Here is a 10,344-nt window from a genome sequence, read left to right on the forward strand (position 1 = left end):
GATGACATGCTTCCGCAAAAATGGTCGGCTTGACGTAAAAACAAGACGACAGTGGCGGTAGTGAGAGATGGAGTGGAGATAGCAATTCCGCATGACTAATGGCAGATTATATACTGTAAATAATTAATGAAAAATATTCCATTCCAAAATCCTCTCTATAGATTAGCATAGAATTCGCACAGATCCACCTGCATTTGCGCGCAAGTTAGCCAAAATCACCACTGCCATCATCATCATCTTCTCCTTCTGTTTTCCACCTGCGTTAAAAGAGTATTAAAATGCAGCAATAGTTGTGATTGTGATAGCTGTTGCCGCCTAATAATTGGGTTGGCGCTACCTCCTCCTCCTCCTTCATTTCTTTTTAGTAGTACTCTTATACCTAATTTTTCCAATTTTCTCCCTTTTCTATAAACTAATGAAATTAAACAACTAGACGCAAACAAAAAAGTTTGTTTTCATCCGCGGGGTTGGTAGTTGTGTGTTCATTTGCGTTGAATTTAGCTTCAGATCTGTTAGCGGCAGAGAGAGAAGTGGAAATGGTGGAGCATAGTCTCTTTTTGGCTTCGCCTTTTAACAACACATGTAAAGGAGACAGTGAGAGAAGGAGCCTTGATGCTGCTGCGCTTTTTCCTTTTTAGCTGTGAAAGCTAATATTCTCTACCTTGCTTCTTCTTCAGGACTGTAAAGCTCAACCCTTTAAAACATTATTTTTTCCAAGGGTTTCTTTTGCCTTTTCTCCTTTGCTCTGTTTGCCTTCTGCACATTGTTGAGTGGTGGTGGTGGTGGGAAGAAATCTTAGAAAGGGAAGCGTTTAATCAGTGGTGAAAATGATGACTGCTGCGTTTGGGAGTGATTCCATCAGTTTCCATACAAGCAATACTTGTAATACTCTGCTCAAAGAACTTCAGGTCTCTCTCTCTCTCTCTCCCCCCCCCCCCCACACACACACACACACGCACGGCGTTGAAAATGTTGAATTTTGACATCTTAAGTGCAATTTCCCTTTTTGGTTTTCTTGAGTAGTTTTCATGATTTCTGTTTAACTTTTTTACTTTGATTTTTTCTTCTTTCTTTTTCCATTTGTTAAAGGATAAGGGTGGAAATCTATGTATGTACTATCATGTGTGGATATGTAATTTATTACTAGTAGTACTTCATAAATTTTTCTGCATTCCTTTTTTCCCCTTCCAAGTTTTATCTTGAAAATTTTCCTCTCCAGTAAGCCTCTGTTTCTTCAGTCTCAAGGAGAAAGATTAATTTTTTATAGATAGTTTCTCTGTTAAAGTTTATAATTTGTATATGACCTGTATATAACCTGAGTTTTCTAATGATAAAGAAAAGATGTAGTACTATTTCATATCTCCTTGTTTGAATATCACAATATTTTTGTTTCCTTAGGTAAGACTGTGATGATGGTAATAGAGTGTGATTTACTTAGTGGTTTTGTTATTGTTTTGATGCATAGCAACTATGGACTGAAATTGGGGAGACTCAATCTGATAAAGACCGCATGTTAATGGAGCTCGAAAGAGAGTGTTTGGAGGTATACAGAAGAAAGGTTGATGAGGCCGCAAATGCCAAGGCTTGCCTTCATCAATCTATTGCTTCCCTGGAAGCTGAGGTTGCAATGCTTATTGCAACTCTCGGGGAAATCAACATTAATTCGCCGGTAATGAAGCGGGTTTAGCACTTAAAACAATCAGCACTACCATTTTGCATACTTTATTCTTTAATCCAACCTTCTTTTTCTTCCTTCCACTGAAGTATTATAGAACATATCGTCCAAGAATGCATAATAAGTACCTTTCTACTTTCACTTCCAAATTTGGCAAAGCCATAGTGATGGTTTGAATCACATGATTATGAGTGAAGCTGGACTATGCACCCAATTCTTGTCAAATGGACTGAGCTGAGTAAAACAACATAAAGCAGTACAAAATCATGTTTATCAAAGCTTTGAAAATTTGTCCTACTTGTTTTTGCTTAATTAATGAAGTTTTCTACATATTATTACGAGTGGCCCGTAGTTTGTAATCGGCTGAATGACAACTCCCTTGATTCTGTATTCTTGTGGCGCTATATAAAACATTTATGGTGTATTGCATTACACTGCATCTGCGATAATCTTAAATTCTATTCTGTCCTGGTTATGCTATCTGTGTTATCTAGGCTATTTGTTTACTGAGCTTTTCAGCTCCTTGTTGCATTGCTTAAAATTGCATTAAGAGACCAAAGTTAGAACCATTCATTATTATTAATATCAACTCGACTTCCATTATAAACGTTTGATTGGTTATATAATATTGATGGGGTGATATTTTCCTAACCAACAGGTGCAGTCTGACAAGAAAGCCCAATCTTTGAAAGGGAAACTAGCCTCAGTCAGACCGTTAGCGGAAGACCTAAAACTAAAGAAGGAGGAAAGGATGAAACAATTTGCAGATATCAAGTCACAAATTGAGAAAATTAGCGGCGAGATCTCTGGTTATGGCAGTACTGCCAGTTCCATAAGTGCCTTGACTATGGAAGAGCAAGACTTGTCAGTGAGAAAACTCACGGAACATCAATCAAAACTTCGTGTTCTTCAGAAAGAGAAGGTAGACGAAGTAGTGCATTAAACATGAAAAATTCATGCAAAGAGTATAATCTGTATTGTGCATCCACTATTTCTGCATCTTTCCAGTCTTTATAATGAACTATATAGCATGGAAACTTTATATGGCCTTATTATTTAATTTGGAAGTGCTTTATTCACAGTTTGAACTACTGTTTTCGCTGAAGGATACTGTAGAAGTCCCAAAATTGATCCATTAGTTGCAACGGATATTTTGCTCGACTCTGGTTTTAAAACTACTCTTCTTCTTCTTGGCAGTCTGAGCGTCTCCAGAAAGTCATGGATTATGTTAACGAAGTCCATACTTTGTGTGGTGTCCTCAGTATAGATTTTAGCCAAACTGTGAGTGATATTCACCCAAGCTTGCATGGTTCAAGTATGGGGCTTGTTACGAATATCAGCGACAGCACATTGGAGGGACTTGATCAAGCTGTCCTTAAGTTGAAAACAGAGAAAAAGTTCCGTCTTCAAAAGGTATTTGGACTCTGGTAGTCTTTTGTCTGAATATTTTATTTTCTTGCTCATTAAGAACTATGGTTGCTGCAGTTGAAAGATGTTTCTGGGTCTCTCTTTGAACTCTGGAACTTGATGGACACATCGAAAGAAGACAAGGCTAGCTTACTGAGAATTACTTCTGTCCTTGGTTTGTCAGAATCAGAAATTGTGCAACCAGGCGCTCTTTCGCCGGAGATAGTTCAGCAGGTAGAGAAGCAGTATGAACTGCCCAACTGTGCGGCTTCTTTCCAGCAACGTTAGTTGATTATTTTGGAATGTCATCTGTGACAGGTATCGGCAGAGGTTGAGAGGCTCACAAAACTAAAAACAAGTAGGTTGAAGGAACTTGTGCTGAAGAAGAGGTCGGAGTTGGAAGATATTTGTTGTAAAATTCATATTCAACCAGATCAAAGCACAGCTGCTGAAAAAACCAGTGCATTGATTGATTCAGGTGATTAATCTGTTTCAATAAGTACTTCTCGTCTCTCATCTCTCGTCCCTCTCTCTCTCTCTCTACAGTCTTGTTGATTCTTAGTAAAATTAAAGGGTGGAACTCGATCATACTGCAGGCTTGGTGGATCCAAGTGAGCTCTTAGCTAACATCGAGGCACAAATATGTAAAGTCAAAGACGAAGCTTTAAGCCGCAAAGAAATAATGGAAAAGATAGACCGGTGGCTTTCTGCATGTGATGAGGAAAAGTGGCTTGAAGATTATAACCTTGTAAGCTACCATATCATGTTTAGGATGTGCAAAACAGATATCAGAGTTCTGTCATTACCAATTTATCATTTCTTTTTTATTGATCTTCCAGGATCACAATCGTTACAGTGCTGGAAGAGGTGCACATATAAACCTTAAGCGCGCAGAGCGAGCCAGGATCATGATAAATAAGATTCCAGGTACTTTATCGGACTGTTGATGATATCTTTCCATATCTTAGCTGATCGTATTTCTGGGGTTAATGAGATAAAATTTGCAGGTGTGGTTGACAATCTAATTAGCAGGACTCTTGCATGGGAGAAGGAGAAACAGAAACTGTTTCTTTATGATGGAGTGAGTGATTTAAATTCTTTCAATAAATTGCAAGTTTTTGAGTGTTTTGCTCATTGTAATCTGCCTGTAATATGCAGGTGCGTTTGGTGTCAATTTTGGAGGACTACAAACAAGCCAGACGACTCAAGGAAGAGGAGAAGAAGAGAGCTCGGGTAATTAAGATTTGATTATCTTTGTGAAATTCTGTGTTGATAACATGGTAAAGAAATAAAAGAACATTTTGTGTTGGCTTGGCGATAGAGTGCTTAATGCGCCTTATGTTTCCTGAACAATATGCTTGTAAGGAAAACAATCGAGCAATAATTTTCAGTGGTTCTCATGTTCTTTTGCCCATCTACCTTTTCTCAATTTAGGATCAGAAGAAACTGCAAGATATGCTACATACTGAGATAGAATCTATATATGGGTCTAAGCCAAGTCCCAGGAGAAGCAACAGCTTCAGGAATCAAAACGGTCATCGAGCATATGGGAATGGATCGGTGACACCCTCGCCTCGTCGCAACTCAGTTGGTGCTGCAACTCCCGAGCTCCTTACACCACGTTCATATTCAGGACGCCAGAACGGCTATTTCAAGGAAATGAGAAGGCTCTCCACTGCACCTCTGAACTTTGTTGCTATACCCAAAGAAGATACCATCTCATTTTCCTCTATTGGTGGCTCAGAGCCCGAGTCCCCTCCTCAAGTCTGAAGTATGTAGACATTACTGATCACTGTCTTGGTAGTTCTTGAAAAGTATCAGCTCATGTCTCAGTTTGTTGTGCAGATGATGCGGTGGAATCGACAGAGGCTTGTCAATATAGGTGATGCACACCATCGTTTTAGCGTGTATTTAACTTGCTTCTTGCTGATTTATGGAAGTGTGGGGTAGCATAGTATAGTGTTGCTTATTATAGGAAATAGCTAATTGCAAATACTAGTGTATTGTGCTGTCGAATTAGGAGGGAGTTTTATGTTATTGGCGTTGGTTTGCTTGTATATAGGGCTTGCGGTTGTGGCCAGAGTTTTATTTTTTTTAGAGTAATCTGCTGATAAAGATGTTTGCGTTTTTGGATTATTGGTGTTTGCTTGGAAAGGTTAAAAAATGCAATTGCTCTAAATTCACATGTTCTAATGTAGTGTAGGATTAAGTACAGCGTTTGCTTTGATCTACACTAAAGACATTGTTTGAACTGTGTGTAAATTGGTTAAACGGTAGAGTGGTTAATGTTTGAACTAAAGGTAACGAGTTTGAGTTTATCATGGCGTGACCTTTAAAATTTTATGTTTATTTGCCAAAACTAAAATTAGACAATGCCTACTCATCAATGCTAAACGTTTCAATTTTGGGAATAAAATGTCATAAAAATTTTCGGCTCACCAAATGTCGATGTGGTATTCGAAAATACACGTGCCCTAGTATATATACATGGCATTTGTATCTGATGTGTAAATTTTAGGGCTGTTAAAGAAAACAAAACGTCAAACAAAATTGATCATGCCCAAAATCTGGTTATCATGATACTTGTATTGACCTTGTCATATTTGATTCTGATGCCCAAAATTTGGCTGGCTTCTCTAAGATCCTTCATAGAGAATCATTCTTATCCATCTCATTTCTATCAGCTCATATGGTAAACATATCATAAACATGCAATATCAAGATAAGATAGTTTTTGTGAAACTTCTTGTAGTAATAACAACAGTTAGTTAGCAATTTAGCATGACATCTTTTATACTAATGAATCCATCAAACTTATTGTACTTCTACTTTGAAGTTTGTTTCAGATCATATAAACTAACTTGCACAAGATATAAAAATATCTTGACACAGCTAAGTTATTGCGGACGATGTGGTTTTTTTAATAAACCCAGCTTGGTCAAATAAGTTTGGTACAATGCCTCTCGAGCAACTTGATATTCTTATACTCTATTCTACCCAATAAACGGACGTGCTCATGTTTAGGTAAGTTCAAAAAACGTGTGATTACTGCATCTGCACTGAGGCTATTTTTTTGAAAAGTTAGTCAACTCTCCTTAACTTTGGTATCGAGGGTAATTCAAATCCGCTCAATATCATATAAGAAATGGGCCTCTCAACTTCATATGAAAGGAGGGTCATCTATTCTTTTATAAATGAAATAGAATCATCACCAAGTCATGTGAAATGAGATTTAGAATTTTAACAAAGATATAATTATTCAAGGAAGAGCACTGCAAAAAGCGAACTTGATTATTCAAGGAGTAGTATATAGTAAGGCCATGTTTGGTAGGGGTGATAATGGAAATCCATGAACAAAAATGACTTGTTCATGGATTTCCATCCCTAGATAAGTTATCACCCCTACCAAACATGCCATAAGTATGCGGAGAGAAAAAATCATGAATCATATAAACTCAGACATTTGCCGTGTCTTTTCCTCCATAATGTCTCACTCTCTCTTTTCCTTGGTCTTCCCCATCTTCCTTGTTGTTTCTCTCTTGTGTCCATCCACAAGCAGCAACATTGCCATTGCCATTGCCAAGCCTAACTGCGAGAGCAAATGCGGAAACATAACAATCCCATATCCATTGGGCATTGGCTTGAGCTCAGGCTGCTCAATAAGCCCCTGGTTCGACGTCAACTGCGATTCCTCCTCCGATCCCCCTAACCATTCCTCTCCAAAACCAACACAGAAATAGTCGACGTGTCCAACAACGAGCTCCGCGTGTCGCCTCACCTTGTTTCGACAGACTCGGCCACAAAACCGACGGTCTAGAATCTCGGATCAACGTCTCCGTTCAGCTTCTCAGACAAGAACAAGTTCACAGTGCTCGGCTGCTGATCAACGGGATGCATCTCAGCTTGCTCGAGCATCAATGATCTGGCCGACATTGGAGGCTGCCAAACAGGCATTCCAAAGGGATTGAAAAGTTTCAATGCAACTCTGATTCCTGTTATCGATCGCGTCAAGATTTGGTCCTTCGCCCCCTGCGGATACGTGTTTCTTGGAGATTCGAGTGGTCAGGGTTGCTGACCTCAAAGACCCGGGTTTCGGGAACAGGATCGTGGAGAATGTGCCTGTGGTTCTTGAGTGGAGCGTTGGCGAGCAGAGTTGCAAAGGAGCTCGAGAATCACCTGCTTTTGCTTGTCATGGTAATAGCGATTGCGTTGATTTCGATATTGTCATCAAGGATTTCAAGGGAATCCATATCTTAGCCCAGGATGCACAGCTGCTTTCTTTTATAATTTCGAAAAGAAGTACTCCTTCCGTCCCAGATAAGTGACCTACTTCTTTTGGGCACGAGATTTAATGAATGGTATTTAAATAAGTTAAAGTGGAGAAAGTAAAGTATGAGAGAGGGAAAAGTAGAGGAGAGAAGAGAAAATAAAGGAGGTGGAGAATAAAGTAAGAGAGGTGACTTTTTGCTAAAAATGGAAATAGGTCACTTATAGTGGGACACCCCAAAAAGGAATACAAGTCACTTATCTTGGGACGGAATGAGTATATTTTTTTGAGAAATGATAATGAATGAGTTAGTTCTATTGTGTCGCAGATATTAACATATGTGAAAGTTATCCGTGTCATGAACATGGGATCTGCAAAAATTTGGATGGCACTTTCGACTGCACCTGCAAAAAGGGATACTCGGGCGATGGGACGAAGAACGGGCATGGTTGCATAAAGAAGTCTATGTCTCTTATTGCCAAGGTTTCTTTAGGTAACAGATATTAAGAAAAAGATGTTTATTATGTTGAATTAAGAGACAGAATAAAGTATAAGAGAGAAAAGTATGACATAATAGAAAATGAATTAATTAAATCGTGTATAGAAATGACTCAACTATGATGGAACTAAAAGAGTGCTATATTTCATGATTTTTCTTGATTCTATTTTCGTTTTTTTTAAATGGATGGAAATAATTTGCAGGTATCATTGGCTTATTGACATTAGTTACTGGTATGATTGTACTAATCTTTGGAGTGAAGAAAAGGAAGCTTATGAAACAAAGGGAGAAATTCTTTGTGCAAAACGGTGGTGTGCTTCTGAATCAATTGCTCTCCTCAAATGAGAGTAGTGTGAAATCACCAAAGATCTTCACAACTGAGGAGCTAGAGAAGGCGACAAATAACTATGCAGAGGATCGGATACTAGGAAAGGGTGGTTATGGCACAGTCTACAAAGGGATTCTCCGTGATCATCAAGTTATTGCAATTAAAAAATCAAAGATGATTGATCAAACTCAAATCGAGCAGTTTATTAATGAAGTGTTAATCTTGACACAAATCAACCACCGGAATGTGGTCAAACTGTTGGGGTGTTGTCTAGAGGCAGAAGTCCCTCTCTTAGTGTATGAATATGTCTTAAATGATACACTCTTCCACCACATCCATAACAGTGGAGGGATGCCTTGGTTTTCATGGGACAATCGTTTGAGAATAGCAACTGAGGCTGCCGGTGCATTGTCCTATCTTCACTTTGCAGCTGGAATGCCTATTATCCACACAGATGTCAAATCTCCCAACATATTGTTGGACGAGTACTACACAGCTAAAATTGCAGATTTTGGCGCGTCAAGATTGGTTCCCGTTGATCATACAATGGTTTCCACTCTAGTCCAGGGAACCTTAGGTTACCTGGATCCAGAGTATTTTCATACATGCCAGTTAACAGAGAAGAGCGACGTATATAGCTTTTGGGTTGTCCACAAAACACAACAGTTGTAAATTGGGCTGGGATGTCTGAGACCACCCATAGCTAGGCCCGTCCAAATCAAGTCAACATCAAGAGTAGAGATGGAATCAAATATTCATCTTTTATCACTAAAAAAACCATTAAGGATATTTTTTAGTGCAATTAAAGATGTTAATTTGTGTTTCTAACATTACAAAAAAATCTCTATTTACTAGCAAAAAATTTAGTTGCTAATTGTCATAATTCCGCTGGTAAAATTGGTTAGCAGCGGATTAACAACAGATCTACGACACTACTAAAAAGTTTGTTGCTAAAATTTAGCAACAGCTTAAATTGTGCTACTATTGTTTTAGTAACGAATCGGCAACATAATGACTTCGTTGATAATTGTTGGCATCAAAAAGGGATAGAAAACTTTAGCAACAAATTCAGTTCATTACTAACTGCTAGCAGCGGATTAGCAACGCCCTTAATCCGCACCTAAATTGTTGGCATAAAAAAGGGATTGTAAACTTTAACATCGAACCTAGTATGTTACTAATTGTTAGTGGCGGATTAACAATGCACTAAATCCGCTCCTAAATTGTTGGCATAAAAAAAGGGATCGAAAACCTTAACAACAAACTTAGCCGTTACAAATTGTTAGCAATGGATTAGCAGCAAACTTAGTCCGACCTAAAATTTTCGGCACTAAATAGGCACCGAAAACTTTAGTAACATACTCAATTCGTTACTAAGTTTAGCAAAGAATTAGCAGCAAGCTCAGTTCGGCCCTAATGTAATATTTTTTTTTAAAATAAAATCACCGATTGGTATGTTCGCTACTAATTTTAAGTTTTACTCATTACTAACTCCATCCCACAAAAATATGCACCCTTTCCCTTTTAGTCCGTCCCACAAGAATATACACTTTCTAAGTCTTTTCTCTCTAATGAGGTTGTTGCAAAAGTTTTATTTTTTAGAGTATTCAGCTGATAAAGATGTTTGCGTTTTTGGATTATTGGTGATTGCTTTGAAAGGTTCAAAAGAGGTGGCCAAACCCAACCGGACCGGTGGTTAACCGCCGGTTCCCAACCGGCGGGTCGGAATTGGAACCGGACGACGGTTCCGGTTTGTAATCCGGTTTAGGGTTTATAACGGGCCGGTTACGGTTCAAAAAATATGAAACCGGTTAACTAAAAATATAGCCGTCGCCGGTAGGTTCCTAGGGATGCAGGCGTAGGGCTGAAAAAAGGTCGGAAAACCGCCGGTTTGGGTCGGAAAACCGCCGGTTTGTGTCGGAAAACCGCCGGTTTCTGACACAAAACCGTTGGTTCCCGATGGTTCAGGGCTAGGGTTGCAGGCGTAGGCGTAGGGTTGCGGCGTAGGGTCTGAAAAGGTGACGGAAACCGCCGGTTTTCGACCATTTTCAAAGTCTCTTTGGATTTTACTATAGAATTTAAAAGTTATAACTATAAGATTTAAATAAAAAAAAATAAAAATAAGAACCGGAACCGGCCCGGAACCGCTGAAAAACCGGCGGTTAGTA

General features: G+C 38.8%; 1 protein-coding gene and 1 pseudogene across 1 annotated transcript; both read left to right on the plus strand.

Annotated features, from left to right (window-relative positions):
• The first annotated feature begins 161 nt into the window (after nt 1–161).
• LOC125206089 (65-kDa microtubule-associated protein 6) lies at nt 162–5,261 on the plus strand. Its single transcript, XM_048105389.1, has 12 exons — nt 162–908; nt 1,466–1,669; nt 2,334–2,597; nt 2,873–3,088; nt 3,161–3,316; nt 3,401–3,560; nt 3,679–3,830; nt 3,922–4,009; nt 4,090–4,163; nt 4,241–4,315; nt 4,517–4,853; nt 4,928–5,261. The coding sequence occupies exons 1-11, from the start codon at nt 828–830 to the stop codon at nt 4,850–4,852; spliced, it is 1,806 nt and encodes a 601-aa protein (XP_047961346.1). The 5' UTR covers nt 162–827; the 3' UTR covers nt 4,853; nt 4,928–5,261.
• Nucleotides 5,262–6,567: 1,306 nt separating this feature from the next.
• On the plus strand, nt 6,568–8,884 carry LOC125206371 (annotated as a pseudogene).
• Nucleotides 8,885–10,344: the final 1,460 nt, after the last annotated feature.

The sequence above is a fragment of the Salvia hispanica genome, chromosome 2 (assembly GCF_023119035.1).
Source record: "Salvia hispanica cultivar TCC Black 2014 chromosome 2, UniMelb_Shisp_WGS_1.0, whole genome shotgun sequence".
In the NCBI taxonomy this organism is placed as follows: domain Eukaryota; kingdom Viridiplantae; phylum Streptophyta; class Magnoliopsida; order Lamiales; family Lamiaceae; genus Salvia; species Salvia hispanica.